This window comes from Camponotus floridanus, unplaced genomic scaffold, assembly GCF_003227725.1.
Source record: "Camponotus floridanus strain SB8 unplaced genomic scaffold, Cflo_v7.5 scaffold46, whole genome shotgun sequence".
NCBI lineage: Eukaryota > Metazoa > Arthropoda > Insecta > Hymenoptera > Formicidae > Camponotus > Camponotus floridanus.
Genome location: NW_020229614.1, coordinates 1,450,111 through 1,472,184, shown reverse-complemented (window position 1 = coordinate 1,472,184; position 22,074 = coordinate 1,450,111). Strand labels below are relative to the sequence as shown.

The following is a 22,074-nucleotide window of genomic DNA, read 5'->3' as shown; positions in this document are numbered from 1 at the left end:
TAAAAATGATATCTTCGTGTCACATATACATAAATTTGCTTCTTTTCTCAATGGGAATGTTAACGATGATGAAAGTTCTTCGTGCACAATATTCGACCGCGATGCACGTGACGATGCATCGGTCGTAAATACGGTGAATTTCTTGCCATTAACACATATAGCCCGCAGCCATATGAATGTCCCGTTATCGAAACGTTGGGTGTCCTCTCCCCCCCTCCCTCCGCATAAGACCCTCAGGGAGCGAGAAAGAAGAGATTAAAGTTTTTTGTCGGTTTTTTTTTTTAAATATAAATCTCTTGCAGCGCGCTTACAGTGCACAAAATGAAATAATTTTTGCCATGAATGCAAATATATACATATAAATATCGAATACAACATTGCATTATTAAACTTGAAAGATCTTAAACTTTCGCGTAAGCAATTTTATTTTCGTATATGACCATTCTTTTTTTTCCCAAGAAGATATCGTTATCTCTTTGCTCACAACTACGTTAAATATCTCTCTTGACCTCTGTGCATATATTGCAGTAACTATATTACTAATAATTATATAGTTGCGACCATCTGGTATTTTTCTTTGATCAAAATAAAATGCTATTACTGCAGATTTATTCCGCGTCTAGCAAATAATCTTTCCGCACAGCTAGAGATAACAAAAGAGCTTCAGTGTATTCTTCTTAGTCTTTCTTCAGTCGATACATTTACGAGTCTTCGATTCGTCGCGAATGTGCGTTAATGGCATTAAACCTTGATATTACATGTATGACAGCATACACCATCGAGACGCAGACAGCTTTTCTCTTAGCGGCTCAGCGCCCACCGTGGGATCGAAATAAGCTGCGACGATGAGCCGGCTGTCAGCAGGATTATTGTCCTCGGCTTCTTACGCCCGCCGGGAGTTCTTTCCGCGAGGATCGTGTGTGGTAAGTTGAGGTGGTGTGCGACTATCCCCGGGGACCCCGGGGGAACGTCGGGATGCGTCCGAAGCAACCCCCGTCAACTTTGAAGCAAGCAAGAGGGCAATCGCGCCGCTGTCTCCTCCGGTTCCCTCTTACTTTCCTGCCGACGTATCTTCTTTTCTCGCGTCGCTTCCTTCGGCTCGATTCTCTCTTTCAGCGACAGAGACAGATATGTTCCTCTCACATCCTCCTCTTTCATTTCACGGGTACACAGTCTATCCGTCTGACGTGTTCTTCTCTTTGTCTCTATCGCGGTTGTCGGCGTTCCCATCAACGATCACCCCTCTCGAGAGAAGATCCCTTGGCGACCCCTCTATCTGTAGTGCATGGCAGTCGACAACCGCGACACACTGTCATCGTACCATTTCGACACCTCGATTGGTTTATACTGCGGCGGTGTGAACGTTTCTAGCTCGTGAGATGAAAGAATATCGTTTTCGTCGCGTTCATATGTCAAACGCATTAGCGCATTAATTTTCTTACAAATCTTCAAGTCGCATAATCGATCGTCGGCTAAAATCATCCTGTCTGCGGTAACATGAAAGAATGTAAGCATATGTTCGTGTGTATTAATTCATCATTAATTTTTAACAAGTCAAGCTGGACACCGGCCCGATCGCAATTCACTGATTGATGATCCCAATAAGAAATAATGTAACGGAAAAAAAAAGAAAAAAAATGCAGGTAAAATGGAAGCTCGACAAGCTTTACTGCAATAGCAATACTATATCTCTAATACATATATCTCTCTACCTTACCCCATACATAAAATCGCCATGCTCTCCAAATCGGGATAAGTACAATAAGTTGTTTCCTTCGCGTCCCCGTTGACTTTAATTAATTTTATATTAATTAATTATATATTATGAGACACACATACACATAACAAAAGATCTCGTTTTCTTCTTGCGGTCTCAGTCTTGCACGTGCCGGTCGTATCCTCCTGTTCATTCCAATCCACTTTTTTCTTCTGCGCTCGCTTTGCAGAGAGGCCCGAGACCCGACCACTCGAGAAACGAGAATAATGCGCGCGATGCACGTGCCACGGCGCGACCCCTCATCTCTGCTCTCTTGTTTGAAGGATGCAACCGCGATTCTAATTCATTGCGTTAGCCACCGATTGCGAGTGAATACGATTGTGCAAAATTTTTATTGTCAAAGAGGAATGCTCATAACAACTTAAATTCTGATAAAATTCATAATTGTGTTAAAAAAAAATAATAAATTAAAAAAAGTTGGTCAATAATTTACAATCTTAAGTATATTTTTTGCGAAAAAAATATAATAATTAACTCGTGCAATTTGCACAAATTAAATATTAATGAAAGAAAAAAGGAAAAGAATTTTTAGAAACTTTAGATAAAACAGCAATAAAACATCTCTGTCAATGAATATCTCTTCCCGGAAATAAATCTTGCATAATTTTAATACGAATTAATTACATTTTTTATCCCATGATAATATGTAACCTGATATCTATCATATACTATTTTCTCTTGTTTGTTATATGTATTATATGTTGAGAAATTCGCAGATGAAAGATAAAAAACTGTTCTTGGAATCCAAGATGACATGCACATAAAATTATAAAATGCACGATGTGGAATCCAGTTATTCTACGGCAATTAATAAAATCGTGGGGACGTTCTTTAGCTCGGGCTATTCCGAACTAAAGGAAATTCTTCTCAACTTCTTTGTTGCGGAGGAAGAATTATGTGCCACATTGATGAATACTGTTGAATACAATTTTAGCGGAATAAATTTACGTAAATATACATACAAGAAGCACATATGCTGATGTGCAGTGAATCTTATGTTACGAGTTATATACGTTTTTATATCTAATTACAGCCGTGTTGCGCAACAAGGATTTAATTGTTACAAGTACTAGATAAGTGTACTAGATAAAAAATAGATAAATATGTATATATGTATTTTTAAAAATTATATTTAATTATATTTTATACAGCTCGTGACGTATAAAGATTTATGTGTCACGAAGACTCATTACGAGGCAAATTAAATCGTTTATTAATTCTTATTACATTATCTAATTCATAAAATCATTAATCTGCAGGAATGGCATATATCAAGAATTGCAGCAAACGATATATATTTTAACCGATAAATTATCGATCATCATCTGTATGAAACAAATAGAGATATACGGAAACGCGTAAGTACATAGGAAAATTTTAAGCCGGATCTACAATGGTCGTAGCATAAGGTTGTAAGGTTGTAAGCGAAATGAACCAAATCCATTTCTTACAGCTACTATATATGTTCTACGCGGCGGACGCGCAATCAGAATTAAGAACGCAGAATTCTTCCGTGAAAATACTGCGTATGCGTGACCGCCGTAAAACGCACGAAATCCGTAGGAAATGGATTTCGTTCATTTCGCTTACAACCTTATAACCTTATGCTACGGCCATTGTAGACCAGGGGTTATTCATATTTATGTCGCGTGTTTTTAATATTTTTAAATAAATAGTTACGACGTTTTAATTATATGCGCAAACTTTAATGTAACGTAATACGACGTGCAATGTATGTTTTAGGTTTAGTTGCCACTCGTTTAGTGCGATAATAAAACAAGACAACCTGAATTTAAATCAGAGACCGAATAAGTTGCACGCTCGCGTGCCCCGAAACGGCTCGTTTACGCAGTGCGTGTACGTACCGTAAGCTGATATCGGTACCTTCACGGCGCAGTGCGCGTTCCAGAAGTGTGCAATATTTATCCCGGCGCTCTTACGCTGCACTCTCGCTGCATCTCGCGTTCCCATGCATGCGCCGAAACGTGAGAACCGAAATAAAGATTCGGACGACACACAAGAGGCGCGCGACACATCAGAAATACGCAGAGATCGAAAACCTACCACATTAATCTTGTTCCACAAAAATATACACTAATTAAATATACACTAATTATGGATAACAACACATTCGCATATACAACAACAAGGTAGTATTAGCTACTAAAAAGTATATTATTCTATTTTGCAGATACATTGATTAAATATAAAGCGTTATATTTCTTATCTTTTTAATTTAAGAGTTCGCCCTATTTTTAATTTTAATTTGATATTTTCCATCTTTTCAGAACTGAGAAGAGACGAAAAGTAAGCTAATTGCGATTAAAATTAATTCACATCGGTAAGATCGACTAGAAATAAGCTTCCGATTGGAAATTGGAATAATTGAGTTGGCGCACAGCCGTTGCATAAATAACATTCTGTATATAGAGCATTTAATTAATGTACGGTCATTGATCTTTTCACATCTCATGCAGTTCATCTATATTGTTAGTCGCATATTATTAAAAATAATTAAGTAAGATAAAAGACAATAAATCAGGAAATATAAATTTCAGTGATATATCCCGTTTTTATAATATACATATTTTGTATTATTTAATATAATTAACGTATATCCTAATTTCAGCAATACAAAGCTATATCGAGTTTTCTATATTCGATACAGCCAAATATCGCTCTTGCGATAATATAATGCATACATGTGCAACTCTTTGATCATTTAAGATACGATAAGATTTTCGCTCATTCAGAATTGCAATGAAAATTATGTCGTACGACCGAGTGGGATTCGGGCAAACTTGAGATTTGAGCGCAATTCACAATCTAGACTCTCCTTTGCGAGACCTAAGCGGAATATTCAGGGAAGAGGGTAAAGAAAATGGAAGGAAATCGCGGTGATGGCACACAGGAATGTGGCAGCTGCGGGGCTCATTCACATCCGCGCGCGGCAGAATTCTTACTACTCTGCAGCGCCCGCGGCTGCTCTCCTCGCTCACTCTCCTCCTCTTTCTCTCTCTCTCTCCTTCTTACGGGGTCGCCGTCCAAGTTACAAGTATAACCCGCACTCTCAATGTTCGCCGGGTACCTACTTCCACTTCATTCTGTAGTCCTCGCAATCGCTGCGAGGATATATCTAGATTCAAATATTGCGGCCGAAATCCCCACTTATTGTCGCGCGCTCAATTACTCTGTTCCTGAAGTATCTCAGCGAATGCGTTTAAATTATGCTTCTACAATTGTTGCTTGCTTCCCGATTAGATCAACAAGTAAACTTTGCATTTAAAAAATAAATATCGAAGATATGATAATGAACAAAATAATAACGATAAGGAAATTTAAATACATCGTAATTGAAGATGAATGACGATTAAAATAATATTTTAAAAGTAATAAAGTAGATTCTAGATTATTAGAGAATAATAATTTGAAAGTTAATTTAAATTCTAGGCAGAAAATGATAAATCGACAAAAATTAAGAATATCTTTGACTTTACTTTCTTCAAAAATTCTAGGAAAAACTTTTAGATAATCTTCAATTATATCAGTGCAGAATCTGATGAACCTACTCAATTGTTATTTCAAGCAATATGTATATATATTTTTGTATAAATTTTTTAATATATAAAAAATCGTTTACTTCTTTACAAAATTTCGTGATGCCTCATTGTCGAAAAATCCTCCGGTACTTTCGGTTCACGTAATTGACGGCATGATGACGTTCGCGAGACAAACCGATTGACCAGATACTAACGCTTACCATCAATGACAATCCCCAGGCATTACATCAGCGTAGAATATCCCCCTCGAGAAGCGTCTGTTCGAAGCTAGGTCATAATGCAATCGGAATATCGCCCGTGAAAAAAGATTAGAAGGCACTACTCTCTCTCAGCACGGTATTTACTTTGAACTATTCTCGGCACCGCGAAGCCGAAACGCGCGTTATATTCGCTCATCACGACCTCAAGCGAGCTTGGGCCTTAAAAGCGCGTCTGCTCACTCGCGAAGGAGACCGATAGTATTGATAAGCACACGCGCGAACAACGGGAAACGAACTGAAATAGGCGATGGTAAAACTTTTCACAAAGAGATTGCGTTGCCCGATAATTGCAGTCGCGACAACAATACGCGCGAGCCATGAAGTTGCGGTGAAGACTCGAGAGAGAGAGAGACAATCAGTCGCGACGGTGACGGATCGTGAAATGAGAGAAAAATCTATCGGAGACAGAGAGAAAGAAAAGCCGATGGATGTGTTCGAGAGAATACAATGGGCCACTGTTACGCGCTCGGTACCCTCGAACAATGCCGGCTCCCGGATTCAGTTAACAATCCGTGTCGCCAATGTGGGGGCCGCCTTTAGATAAGGATGACGGAGGCTGCGGAGGCGCGACGATTCGTTCGAATCATCCACCGATATTTCCGGTATACATTCTCTTCAACGCGAAGATTTTATACAATCTAAAAGCAGGAACCGGCGTAGATAATTATTCATTTATATTATCATATCCGCTTATGACGATATGCGTTTTATTACTCTCTCTCTAACAGGATTACATATCGAGCGAGAGAACTTTTTATGTTCGCCTATTATTAGTAAAATGTAAATTTCTGTTCTTATTACGAAATTATGATTTCGCGAAGAGAATCAAAACTATTACTCCAGAAAAAAATTCTTACTTCATATTCATAATTTTGATAATAGTACGTTATACGACAATTCTTTTTGAACAGATAGACATTATTATCCGTAATGATTATATTGATCTCACCGCGCTCATTAATCACGAAACGTCCACGAAATTTCGCCTTTAGATTAACGCTTCGTTTCACGCGTGGGGATTTAATTAAGACGCGGTGGTAGTTACCGATACCGCTGCTACGCGCGTGAACAATGGGGCGCATTAATGAGAAAAATAATTACGAGAGATCTTTCTCTTCTCTGTCGCTGGAAAATCAGAGGTTGAGAAGCTGGCACAGCAACGGCCAAGAAGAAAAATATCACGTAAGAGGGTTCGCGTAATGTTATAGTCGAGTGGTCCAGACGGACTGTTTGAATGCATTAGTCCGCTGTTTCTTACATTTCACACAAGGCGCAGCTTTAAAGCCGTCCGGCAATATAATTATTTCGTAATTAATATAACAGTCGTCACCTGATTAGAAGTACTCAACGGAAATATCAAAAGGGTATAAGCAATTCCCAAGGAACGTGCAAGAGAAAAACGCTTTTAGCATGCGTACTTAATAATAACTCACGTAATTTAAATGTTTGCTCGCTCGCGTTTAACCGTCCCGTTAAAGACGCCATGGATGTCGCTTTTAATAGAAGAACAGAAAATGAAGAATATTGAAAATTGAAATAATTAAAAATTTATAATTACGTTTTTACGGATTGTCTTGTGGATTATTTTGCATTTGATAAATTTTCAGTTTTATGAAACAAAAGCTGAAGCTGAAAACAAAAGCTGAAAAGAAGAATCTGTTGTATTAATATCACAAATACACGTGACAAACGATGCATCACATGCTTGAAATATTAAAATTTTCTAAACTTAAAAAAGGGACACTGCTATTAAAAATCGCAGTGATTTGAAAATCATAAGAAAGAATCATATAAAAATATAATTGTACTAAATATGGCATGTCAATGATATTTATATTAAAAAATGACGAAGAAAAAGAGACATCTAGACACAGCTAAAGATAGGCTGCCATTTCGTATTTCCAATTTTCCTCTAATCAAAATTAATTATTATCGTTATATTTATATTTAGCGACATATTATTTTTACATTAATTACAGAACTTTAATATTTAATTATAATCCTTGGATTAGTACAACTCCAACAAAGATGCGAAATGGCTACCACCGATGTGACGGTGACGATTATAACTAAGGGAAAAACAGTGTGTTAATCGATATCACCGGAGAATACTGACATATATCTGACATTTATATTGATAATAACATTGATCGCATCTAGACTGTTTTATGCGAAAGAGATACCATATACAGCAACGTATTGAAAAGTAAAACGAGATTACACCTTGTTACGGTCATTCAATCGAACGTTGAATAACGGGTCGGGTCGCTGCATTTACGGTTAAAAAATACGAAAACATGTACGGTATACGGGCGCGTAATCGTATCGTCGATTTTTGGAGTGCAGTATTACTTCCGATATGCCGAGTATTCGAATGCACGTGTACGGAGCTGATTGAACGCGTTTTACGCCGATGGTCCCGATCAGCTTTCGATACCTAGAACGTAGCGATCGGGTTACAAGAGTGTCGTTCTTTTTTTTTCTATCAAGCTGTAATTCAATTTTATCCGATACCGAATGCGCGCTTTTGGCGCCAGTAAAACTCGATTGAAACCTTCAATTATTGCAGCATCGGCATTTTCAATTTTTACGTTAGCCGCATATTCCTGAATTCAACCTGGATATCATTCATTCGCGTATTCTCCCAGTTATGCGTAAATCCTTCAACATTGCATTTTTTCAAGACCGAAATATAGATCGATAGTTTTATGTAATTTTCCAAAAGTACAGTTTATAAATTTTAATAATTTAATTCTTTTGTGAATGCTTTATCATCCCGAAAAACAATTTGAGTAGCATTTAATATAATATCGAGGATTAAGAAATGTAGAAAAAATACAGAAAAAAAGAAAAAAGCTACTACAAAAAATCGAGATAACCGGAAGAGTAACCGGAAGAGATTTAAATTAAAGAATGCCATCGACCAGATTTAATGACATTAAATGTAATTATATAAGCATTAGTACGATATGACAAAGAGGATATAGTCTCCGAAAGAGATATTAAATGTATCAGAGGAGGTGACAGAAAAAGACTGTTAGAAAGTAAAGAGTGATACAAGAACAGAGAAGAAACAGAAGAAACAAAAGTAGAAAGAAAAGAATATACCTGAAAAATACGTTAACACTCAACATATCTACACTACAACATAGTGTCTGACATTGTATGGATATTCCTACACAAATGCAAGCATTAGATTTTAGAAAAATTTTATTGGGAAACAATAAAAAATCTAACCATTATAAATTACAAAATTCCCATTTCGAATTCACATTTAATAACTTTGATACATATTTTAGTATATAGATAAATAAATTTATAGTAAACTATAGAATTGTTTATAAATATATTTAGATATTTATTAAAATTGAAAAAAAAAACAATTAATTGCAATTAAAGTTTAGTTAAAATTTATCGTTAATTTTACAATTAGAAAGTAGCATTTTATTAAAAATGTATATATATATATATATATATATATATATATATATATATATATATATATAATATATTTTTCTTTTTAACACTATTTTTGTATCTATAATTTCGCGAAAGAATTTTAATTTGTATAATAAATTTTGTACAGAGATAATTTGCTGTACATTTTTGCTTGTTTCGAGTGAATTTCTCTAGATGAATACAATAAATTTATTTTGTCTGTTTCAGAATAGAAAGAATGCTTGCAAGTTTGTCTCGTGGTGCTCAACCGAAGCCAGTCTCGAAGCGCAGCACTACGTCAAGTAACACGGGCGGGCAAAGTTACGCGTCGTTGCCCGATGATCAAACGGCAAACACCGTCGGCCTGCCACTCGAGTGCGGTAATTCTTTGATCGCTCGAAAAGATACACCGACCAGACCGACGCGGCGGCACGGCCTCTCTCCCGCGCGAAAGAATCAGGCGGGGGTGAACTGAACGGAAGGAAGATAGGTATTCGCGCGCGGATGCTCGCGTAAGTCGGCGTCTCTCGCTCAAAAAGCGAACGAAGAAGCAAAAGCGGAAACACCACCGCGCTCATTTAGCTTGTTTAACGGTAGACCGAATCGCGCTCTGCAAAAATCGACGATGCGACATGGTGATAATGCGCACTTTGCGGAAGCTTTGTTAACGAAGGATGCATTGTAAGCGTCATCGGATTAATGATGGGATAATGACGGTAATCTGCTAAATATACAATAAATTGATAAAAAAGTAATCAAACAGTCCTTTCTCTCCCTCTCTCTTCTTCTTCTCTCATATTTTCTATTAAAATATTATAAAAGTAATGTCTTTTAAACACGGAATTTTTCTTATTTCACGTCTGCAAAATTATTTTCTACTTTGTAATACAAATCAAGTGGGTTTTTTTGCGATTTCCGTGTGATTGTCGTCATAGCGTGACGTATTTCATTAATTTTTTAAGAATCCAAACGAATTATTTGTCATTAATAAAACATGTAACAAAGTATCTAATGATATGCAAACTAATCAGACACTTGTCACACATTTTTTGCTGCGTTCTTCGTCACATATGAATCACAATATCTTGTCGCGGCTTTAACTATTCAAAATGCTTGAAAAAAATTTATATACCTTCCTTGATATCTGTAGAAAATGATCACAACATGGTGTGCAATTAATAAAAGTTAAATAAATAAATTTTAATAAATAAATAAAAGTTAAATAAATAAATTTTAAATATAAATTTTAAGTATATTTTTTATTGATTAAAACCTTCGGAATATTCATCAAAATAATCCATATACGTATGTGACTTTTAAAGATTAAACACTCCATATACGTATGTGACTTTTAAAGATTAAACACTCCGTTATCAGCAATAATCGCTAGTTAGGTATAGCAAGATGGTTTATATCGTAATTATCGGATAAGCGCACATATAATAATTTTGTATTGATTTTCTCGTTTTTCCATATATAGCCGTAATATGCGTATCCCGATCGCAATAGTCGCGATACTATCGTGCGATTCTCTTTGTAGCCACTCGCGCAAGAGGTAGATTCGCGAGCAAAAAAAACAAACAAATGGAGCCGGGGGTGCATGCATATAACGGCAACAAAAACACACGTTACGCAAATATGCAGAACGGAGGACACACTTTTGTTCGTCGGTACGGTCCACGCAGTTTCCACAGGCTTTCGTGCATGTCTATGCATCTTCGTGTATATGTTGGCATGTGAATACGCGTACACACATTACTGGCTTCGTGGTCGATACGGATTTTACGAGCGGCGATGCGATGTGTTTCAGAGGGCGGACGCTCGGATGCGTTTGATACAATATATAAGCGGTGAGATGCGCGGAAAGGGGGCGACAACAAGGGTAGAGAAGGAAGAGGAGCAGGGGTGCGGAGGTCGATGGCGCGCGGGAGGTCACACAAAGTAACATTCTATTGACAGAAAGCCCGGCGCTCTCTCGGGTCCGCCGGTGATTATACTTGGTGATCATATCGCTCGCGTATTGACAAACAGTGGTACGCAAAGAGAAAGGGAAAAAGAGAGAGAGAGAAAGCGAGAGAAAGAGAGAGATACACAAAGAATCATCCCCCAATACCTCCTCTCCTCCTCCCCGGATCACGGCAATTCCCTCTTATTTCTACTATCCATAATCGTTGTGTCTCCCGCCTACCTCTCTTTATCTCGCGCCATCCCCTTCGGCTATTCCGCCACAATCCTCCCCGCCGAATCGCGGGGGTGGTCGTGCCTGCGGTTGCGTCTCGTGCACCGGTGCACACACAGCCCGCCCACCGACGGTCCACAATGCACTGCTAATTCCCATAAAGCGCCGGCCGATACGCAAATGGACAAACGGATATGGACGTACACATGCACGCGCGGAACACTGCAGCGCACGCACGTTCTTCCCCGTCACCCCCGTCGCTCTTGATGCGCGAAACGAGATACTCCTGCGCGTATAGCTTTGCCCCGCCTTTGTAGACCATGTTGTCGCGCGTAATAACGATATTGTTGTTAATTGAAATATGCGTGGGTGTGTATATATAAATATACATGAATATATACATGCATATCTTTACAGTACGCGTACATGAATATCTTACAATACAGGTTACTGTATATCACTACATATGATTTTCTCTAAAATTATATCGCGATTAAAAAAAAAAACGCCCATTTATCGGTGGACTTTGTTCACTGTTACACATTTATGTAATATTGTCCTCGATAGATTGTTCGGTCGGACGAGTCTCGGGTTGAATGAATTTAACAAACATGTTGCTTTATGTCACGGTCTAGAATCGTTGGCGTAGATAATAATTACAAGTCCACATTTACATAATTATACATTTTTCTATATCCTAATGAGATATATATATGTATAACACGAGAATATGTTCCCAATACAATTATATCATTAATCATCCTATGCACACGCCCTTTTTAATCGGCACGATTATATGTTATCGTCACTGATCCTCCTTGAATTTTTAAAGAATACTTTGTTTTTATCAAGTAAATACATAATTAATTCGCTAAATACACTCTTATCTGCATATAAAAATGCACGTAAATTGCTGCGTAAGAGAATTCAAAATTAAATGTGGTCAAGTTTTCGAAAAAGGACAAATCACTTTTGATAAACAAACTGTTAAGATTGAGAAATAAAATTTGCAAACATTTTTTTTTTTCAAATCACAAAGATTTTCGCACGAATTTAACGTGAATATTTCATTGACAGTACACGCCAACCACATAATCCTGATTAAAACGTATAAAGGTAGTACAGTGAAATATATTAATGTACTAATTTTACGCGCAGCTGCGTCGCGTGTTTGGCAGGTTGGTAATTTATGAGAAACGAAAATTTATTTCAGAGAAATATACGCCAGAGGAGATAATTTGCTTTCTGCGTACACCCGCAGAAGGATAAATTTCGTTCTCAAAAAGAGACTGCTACTCACAAATATTTTTAACCAGGTGAAATAAAAACTATTGTTTTCATTCGCGAGTGGCTCTTATATACAGATATACGCATCATTTATCGTTCATTATCGCTCGTTTAATGAAAATGTATTTTGTCGATAAGTAGCAAAATGCCGACACACGTGGATTACGCGAAAACGCAACCCAAACTACCACCTTCTTCGACGTAAAAGAATGCGTCCGAGGGGAGAAAGTTCGCGGTACAGCAAATCGACTGCGATCAAACTACTGGGCGTGACAGTATATCCCTGCTGCTGTTGCAGGTGCAACCAGACGCACAGGTAGGATTGTGAAAGTGCCTCAGGATAGAGGGGAACAGGATCCTCGCCGCCCACGCGCGATCGGTCTCCTTGTTCGCCAGAAAACAAGACGCGTCGAATAAAAGGAGACATGTATATATGTATATATATGCATATATGTATACATATATGGGAGGAAGAGAGAGACTAACACGCATAAAGTACAAAAAAGTAGAAGAGAAAGGCGGCAAAGAGGGAGACTAGAACCTGAGGAGACTGAAGAGAGCGTGTGGGTTCTGTCGCTGGCTACGCGATCGCGCACACCTGTGCCAACGTAGCACGGCGTCGCATAACAGGTGGAAAGGTAACGGAGAGACACACCGGGAGGAGAGGACGAGAAAGAGAGAGAAAGAGAGAGCGAGGGGGAGAGGGAGATCCCCACTCGACCCCGAGTCTGCCAACTCGAACATTACTATACGCCCTCCGCGATCCAAGAGGAGGAGAACATCGAGACTACCGCCTTCCTCCTACGTTTTCTCGTGGTCTCTCTATCTCTCTTCTATCACCTTTTTACTCTATTTGTCTATCTACCTCTCCCTCTTTTTCGCTTCTATCTCGCACGCTCGTTCCTAAGCTTCTCCTGCCCGTCCCTGCCGCCTCCGCATCTCTTCTTTCCTTCCCACCTCTCTTGTCCCTCTTCCCTCCGCTTTACGCTTGTCCACAGTGCCTCCGATGCACTTCCGCTTTAACGTCGACTAACTCGAGGCGCCTGGCGCGCAAACGCCGCCGACACAAACGCATTTTCACTCCGCGCCGATGAAATGGCGGACGAAAGAATGTTCTCCACCATGGATTCGTCTAAGACATTCTTGTTAAGATTGATCAAGTCGATCTTTCATCCGAATAATATCTTTTACAAATCTATCTACGTTTAATGGTCGATCCCGACATAATCAATATATTTTAATTATCGTATAATTAGATATATTAGTTGATTATTATATGAATAGACAAATTGCAAATTCACTCGGAAATCTTTTCCGGATATTAAAAATTTTTAATTCAATCTGTTGTATAATAATCAAAATATATCAATCACAAGAAAATGTGAAAAGGGAAACCTCATTATCAGAATATTGATTGTTTTTCACACGGATAAAAGTTCTTTCTCGATCTTCCTTTAGCTTTCCTCTTTCATATCATTAAAATGCATCTCTCGATTGCGGATTTCAATTATTAGTGTAATTGCAGATGATCGTAATGATTCCGTTATCTTCCTTACTTTTTTTCTTGCGTGTTTAATTATCTATAACGATGTTCTTACATAAGCTATATTAACTATAGCAAATATAATTGAAATAATTTCAATTATTGATCGTAGATTCTATAAAAATGGAATATTGATACATTTTAGATTCTCATAAATATTTTCTCTTTTACAAGAATTTGCTCTTTTAAAAAAATTATGGTGTTAAATGTATAATATATTGTGACCAAGCATGTTTAAAATAACTCAAAAAAACATTTTACAAGAGAACTAAATTTTATCAAATTTTATTAAAGAAGAACCGGATCAATTACTACGTCAAAAATTAATAAATCTAATATATTTTAAGATTCATGAATTTTTAACATTGTGCAAAGCAGTTTTAGCCTTTTAAAATAAAAAAAACTAATAAATAAATATAAAATTAATAAATTTGTGTATAAGTTAAAATAAAGATTTATCTTGTAGAATAAATTTAATCTCAAAATCGTATATTATTTTATATCGAATTTAACTTTTTTTAGTGATTATAACATGAAAATTTTATAATAACTACACAAAAAATTCATAAAAATAAGAATTTTAATGTTGAATATATTAGATTTATTAACTTTTGTAATTAATCTATCTCTAATTAAAAAATTACTTTATTTTTTTTGGTAGAATAATTTGCTAGTACAAAAGAAATTTATTATCGTATCATTAATCTTTTTATTTTGAAAAAATTCCAAAGAATTCTTGATTCATATATCAATATAATAGCCAGTCTGTCGGGAAAAAAATCCACGCATTTTTAATTTTATTGTTGTGTACATCTTCATTTCTCTTGTATACACATAAATATAATACACGTGTCATCGATCTGTCTTCCTCATGAATCGTGACATGTATGTTGGGCCGTCTGCAAAATCGCAATAATATCTGTTGTTTACGCTCCACGGATGTTGTTACCGCTCCCGAATTCCGTATATTAATGTACAAGTATGTGGGCCTCTTTACCTGCCGCGCGCACATGACGGATATTTACAGGAATGCATTCGTAGAATTTCGCCGGCGGGCGAATTTAGCGGGACATCGTGGAAGAAACATCTTTTCCGCAGCACGTAAATGACTGGCATAATAACGGTAATACACGTTGGGCATTATCTGCACGCGCTCGCATTTTTGCGGGCAGACAGGTTCCTCCGGTCTCCCGCGATTCCTTGGAGCGGCGACGGAGACAGCGGCGTGGTTGCGGCTGTTGTGTTTCGCCGCAGCCACGCGATGACCCACGCTTTTTGAGATCGCGCGAAGAGTATCGAGTCATCGCCGCGAAGACGATACTAATCTCGATGCGGTTATCGAATCCGATACGCAGACCGGAGCGATTTCAATGAGATCCCATTGTGCCGCAACGCTTGTGTCCGATGGCGCGATCGCGAATTGCATTCTAGCGTGATGCAGACGCATCAAAGGTGTACTGTTACTCGCGAAGGTGCAACGGACTCGCCGCTATTAGTACGGTAATATCGCAGGGAGAGAGAAAGAGAGAAAGAAGGAGGTCTTGACGTTATTGTCAGGAACATCGCAGGGATGCTTTTAAGCGGAAGAATACGGCCCGACATTCCAATGACGCGGGAAGAAACGCACGTAAAATTTTTAAGTTGTTTGTAGAGAAAGGCACAGCATCGTGCATTAGCGAACATTATGAATTATTCGATGATTCTCTAGAAGTCGCGAGGTGGTCATACTTCGCTTCATCGCGCATCCTTTTAAACGGGAAAAAACGTTAAAGTAGTAACGGCATTTACCGATCGCATCGCGTCTCGAGGAAACTCGGGTTTCTCATTTTTCTGCCGTTGCTCGTGATACCTGTACGACCGCGATTCAACCGCGTAATTACGATTCCACAGTAATCGATGCACTTTCCCTCGTCAATCAACATGCGCTAGCTAACGATTTGTATTGAGACACAGCTCGATCCATCGTTCTCTATTTCGTCACCGTTATAGCCGCGTACGGCACGCGTTCTATTTTTTTTCCTTATTAATCGTAAACGATATCTCGCATGACGTGATGTAACGTTGATTGGCGCACCTGTCACAATTGTATCATAATGTACGTTGCGACAACTTCTATCATTCGATCATTACTTCCTATTTGATTACATTCCGCAATAAATAGAAATATATAACCTTATTAGTTTTTAAAGTCCTCTTGTAGCTTAATCCGTGAAAATTTGTAAATATTCATTTTAATTATAACTCGATATATCTTGGCATACTTCAACATTTTTATTAAAAATAATGTTTTAAAAAATATTCGTAGAAAAAAGTAGCGCGATAAATTTTTTGGGACACTCAGTATAATCTTATAATAATCCGGTATTTATAAATATGATTCGATTACGTCTTCTATATATCATAAAGTTTGCTTACCTTTGACTGATCCTGCTGTTGTAGCAGTTGCTCCCTGATTAATTGTAGCTGCAGGATCATCTCCGATAATCGGCGTTCCTTCTCAGCAAAACTCTCGGCGCACAGGACCCTATGAAGGGCCGCTACGCCGTCTTGTTGTACCTGTGCCTCCGTGTTTGCTATCCTTCCGGCATCCGGGGACGAAAGTGCTACGTTATTTGCCACGGATGTTGGGACTCCGCTGTAATGTACATGCATTTGAATCATGGTTAATTTTGTTCGATCAAAAAGATAGAGAAGGCAATATATTTATATTTGGCGTTCTGAGATAATATTTTCTTAAGCGTTTAAAAAGTGCGATTGCAAAATAAGTATAAGAAATATACAAAAAGATTACGTGTTCGCGAGAGACAGCGGTATACCGCAACAGCGGCAAATGTTGAGGAAATGTGTACGCGAATAAAGTCTTAGTCACATAGTATTAATTGTGTAGAAATAAGTTTATTAAAGAAGTCACAAATTCCAATATAAAATAAGTATGAGAGAATCTGTGCACAAATGAATGAGAGGCGTCGAAAAGAATTAAGCGGTTTTACCAAGATTCTCTAGTGGTGTAACTAAAACCGTGAGACTGAGAGTATGAGTGCGATTAGTGAATGGATTTTCATCCCCCTTTTATTAAGCGCGATTTCGCGGAGGTTCTTTTCCACGTGGTCCAATAAATTTGAAATTTAGCGGTGATCTCAGGGCGGCGCGTATGATAAGCTGCCAATGAGATCTGACGTTTCAAATTTTGAAGTTGCGCGATATGATTTTCAATCAGCTGATTGGCGATCAGCCGATTGCGTAGCGCGGTCGCGCATACCAGTTGCGTTTATTCTATTGACGGTTGATTTTGTTTTGATAGAGTGTTTATATATGTTTCTTACAAAAAAAGAGAGCGATTGAGTTACCAACAGAAAAGTCGAGAATGTTTTAAAGGAAGGTTATTTCTGAATTCAATGAAATACTTATATTAATTTTCAAAAAATATGTGAATCTGATTGTAATAAAATTCTAATGACTTTTTTCTATTTCGAACATTATGAGAATTAAAAAATTATTCTAATGATAGTAACATAAGTAATCAAGTATTAAGTATTATCCAAACAAATGAAAAAAATCTGTATTTGGAACTACTAAAATAAATAGGTAGAAGCCAGTAAGGCAAAAATCTTTCCGCCTATGTATATATTTTAATCAATATAAGAACTGACTTAATATATTTAAAAAAATGTTCTCTATATATTATTAATAATTATTATATTTATTATATTTTTTTCTAATATAAAAGAGAAAATCCAAAATAGATATCGATTAGAAATATTCGCTGACGTGTAAAAGATGTTTCTAGACCGTCACGTGAGAGAGAGAGAACGAGAAGGAAATGGCTTTCAATATTAAGACAGAACCGGATGGTGATGGTCGCGTACGCGATGCTAGAAGCCAGGTGAATAATAGATGAGTCGCGGCCGCGCAATCTCGACAGGGCGAGTGTTTGCGTCCGTGATGGGATATCCCGGTGCCATCAATCCCCCTCCTCCCCGTTCTTCCGTTCGCATCCCGGCCTTCGAGCGCTCGCCTGGAACCAGCCTCGAGCCTCTGCGCTTTTATGTCGGAGAAAATGGTCCGCGAATAAGTGATACAGGCCTATTGTGCGGCGCTTAGGAGACCACAAGTCGGACAAAGACTGCGCGAACGAGGAGGTGGACGAGGGTTAACCATGTTGACAACGAGAAAGTTTGCGCTGCGAAAAATATAGGCCAGCATCTCCAGCGGGCTTTAGCATGATTATTCTCGTGGCAAGGATCAATGATTAAAGTTATACAATATACCTGATACAAAGCAAGTGTTTAAGTCATCCATTTCCAGGAAAATCTGATATATATTTTTTCTTTATTCACAACAATCAACAAAGATTTTTGGTCAACTAATGTTTTCCGATTTTCAATAAATGTTGCCTGAATTTCTCCAGACTAGGACTTGCGTTTTATTTAAATAATTAAAATATGATGTTTTAATATATTAAATATCAAATTCGTCATGTATATTAATAAATTTTTCCTCCGATGATTAATGTCACGGTATTAAGATAGAAAAATATATATAATAAAATATTAACTTAATTTAATTTGAAAGACAATCCTACATAAAACTAATTAAATTGTAATATTTAAATATTTCTTGAGCATTTAAATCTTTTTTTCTCTTCTCTGTTCTCTCTATTTTGTGCAATGGACAGTCAACGAATACGCGCATCCGGCTTCCACGGAAAACTTTAATTCCACACGAACTTTTTTCAGTCTGATCATGATAATACAACTCGGATTTTGTTTGTGTTAGTGGTTTTAAAAATAAAAAGAGCTTTCTCCTTGTTATTATTATCATATATTAAGACATTTGAAGGGTTTAATTTCATGAGCGTGCCAAGATAAATGATCGCCTCATCTCTTTTGTGTTACATTCTACGTACACAATCCGCTCTTATGTATATACGCAGACTAACGGACACGGAATGTATGATAAATTAATGGCATATGGATCATAGATGAGATCAATAAGAATAAAGAATTTTCGCACCTCATTCCCCGCAAGGACTCACACGTGAGATCTTGATGAGAAACTCATTCGATTTATAGTACTACTTTATCAAAACTCCAATTGATCATTAAATATGACTGTCGATAATTATATGTTTGATGCAAGAATCAGTTGATGCAATCAATCATCCTACGATATGTGTAAATTAATAAATTATCTGTTTATATTTTATTTCTGTTTTTGCCACGATTTTTATTTAAAGTAAAAAATAAATAAAAAGCCTTCCTATTTCGATTAAATTCTCAATAGATGTAATAATACATTTATTGTGTTTCTAACTTCTAAAAAAAAAGATTCTAGATTTTTATACCTTGGTCGGTTATCCGCGCCTTAATAGCATTACGCTATTAAGCTCACTGCCGATGAAAGTTTTTACCGACACGTCGTCGATCTCTTCGTTACCAAAAATATCAGTTTTTATGTATCTCGAAGTTATCGCCGGTCTATAATGCGATTTCCATAATGGTTACTCCACGAGTTTTTATCCAATAGCCGGCTATATTTAGAATAGCCGAGAGCTAATGTACATGCTCGATATTTTCGTCCACCCTATAACTTTACTTGTTACTCACTCGTATCTCCGAATGTTGCTCGTGCGTGTTCATAATACGATTCGCGCGCGCGATACGTCAGTGATGCATATACGATGTACGAGACGTTTTATGTAACAATGTTGTTGCAGTTGTTTGTACGTTCCGCTAAATATGTTGCAAATGCGCAAATTTGTACGAATTGAACGCATCGTCGAGCTATATCTTAGTCTTACTTCTCGACATCTAAATTAGCTTCGCGAAAAAGAAAATTGATATTTGTCAGAGATTCATATCTAGTTTATTGTTAGACAATAAAATGAAAATTAATGTCGAATATTAATCAAGAGTTGATTTGATATTATACGTATATCATGTATACTATACGGATACAATTATGTGTCATGATAATAACATCGTGAGTATTGGCCGTTTATTTTTAAATCACTCGTGTTATTTCGATGTACGCAAAGTCAGATTGAACGTGCTCCAAAAAGAAGGTGAACGTCAACGTAAGTGCACGTTGTACTGTTGGCTGAATTTTTGAAGAATTTTGGCCCGCCGTTTCTCTGCTCGGTTGTGGGCAGCAGACTGGCACAATTCTTGTGCTATCGCTTTTCCACGTTGCCAAGTTCACTCGTTTGCTTTCAATGACTTCGTGTCAACATAAGACGTGCCGCGTTGCATATTATCTAGTCCGATACTTTTTGCAAAGATGATTCTGCTATTCTATTGTTATTTATTCTCCGTGTAATTTTGCCAGGTATTATTCCACGCGAACCTGCTGTCGTAACAGCGAACTAGATATGTGAACTTTTTGTGTGAATAATGACAATCCTGATTGAGGAAAAATAACATGGATGTATGTAATACAATTTGATCGCGATTATGTCACAAACGATTGGCGTAAATGCTTTATTAAAACAGCTAATTCAAACCTCTACAATGTATAATACATGCGTTGCAATAATAATGCGGAATAATAGCAAATGTAAAAGTATAATGTTATAATTCACTATCATAATACTATCATGCCATCGTTTATGACGCAATATAATGATCGCAATTAGTCACGCGCAAACAATTTACTCTATATTCTCGACTCTATATTCTCGACTTTGTACATTGTGATTGATGTGTGATTGATTTGTTCACTTAAAATTAAAAAAAATTGTCTGACATTATCAATAAGTCAACATAACGAATCAATTCAAACCGATTATCTAGAGTTATTATTGATGTAAAATGATCGTTAAAATGCAAAATATGCGTGCACCTGCATACATATTGTAAATTTTTCCAAGATATTTAATCCGCATAATGTTTAAACATATTGTAGAATCATCGATAAAAAATATATCATACGCGTCGATGGAAAATATATTAAAAATATTCTAAAAAGATTAATTGTTCATGAATTGTAGAGACAGTGTACAATAGTTTTCATTAAGCTCAAAGCATAAAAATTGAAAATTGATCACTTTCATTTTTCATTTGATAATAATCATTTTGAACTGTTTTATCGCTGACGTTATGCTGTTTTTTGTTCACTTACTGGTTGGAGTTACTGGTCATTGTCAACTGAATGTATGGCAATAGAGATCAATTTCAAAAGACCGCTAGATTGGCCTTATGGTTTCGGGACAATAGTCCCTTTTAGGACCCGCCCGATCGTTAGTTGCACGTTACCGTATTCAAGATACCAGGCCTTGAGAATGTTGAAGCAAGAACCGACACAGTGGTCTTTTCTTTCAGAAAATAAAATTATAGCCGTTCTAATTTCCGGCAATAATATCATAGGATGGAGAATGTGAAACATTATTGTAAGTTATATTCAAATATTAAAACTAAATTCAACAATTCTTTTTTTTCTTCAAAGTATTACTTAAATATGCAACTTTTAATCCGAGAGATTTTAATTTATATTTTTAATGCACACACAAAAATATACAGTTTTTTTATTTAAATATATTTGATTAAAAATCGAAATGTACTCAACAAATGTACTCAATTACTATGTTCCAAATATTCTTATTAAATCATAAAGATGACATTGTATGTAAAGCAGTAATATAATGTAAAGTTGTTTTATAAACTAATTTATATAATTGCATTTGCAAATATATTTTCTTTGTTAAAATCAAGATTATAGTGAATTAAAAACTTAAATGAATATCTACATTATTCGATTATATAATTGGTAGCAATTACATTAGTCGAAAGTAAAAATTGTAGCTCGCTTGCAAAAAGCCACATTTGCTTCTGAGATTTGCCGTTATATTATGTTAATCAGTTATGTAAAGTGGGAGAGATATGATAACCTCGGCGACATGGTGGCGCATTATGATATTGCAACAGAATAGTGCACTGTTACAATGTCGATCGAACAAGTATCGAATATAATTAACATGGCATATACTAAGTTGCGTAAGAGACGCTTATCGAGATACGTCGCATGAATTACAT

General features: G+C 36.8%; 1 protein-coding gene across 4 annotated transcripts in view; it reads right to left on the bottom strand.

Moving 5' to 3' along the window:
- LOC105254440 (transcription factor SOX-5) overlaps positions 1-22,074 on the bottom strand; it is a 146,129-nt gene that overhangs the window by 12,041 nt on the left and 112,014 nt on the right. For all 4 annotated transcript variants that reach the window (XM_025411959.1, XM_020028513.2, XM_011263113.3 and 1 more), the window contains one exon: positions 16,460-16,679. In XM_025411959.1, the coding sequence (XP_025267744.1) occupies positions 16,460-16,679 (220 nt within the window). The remainder of the gene's footprint in view (positions 1-16,459; positions 16,680-22,074) is intronic.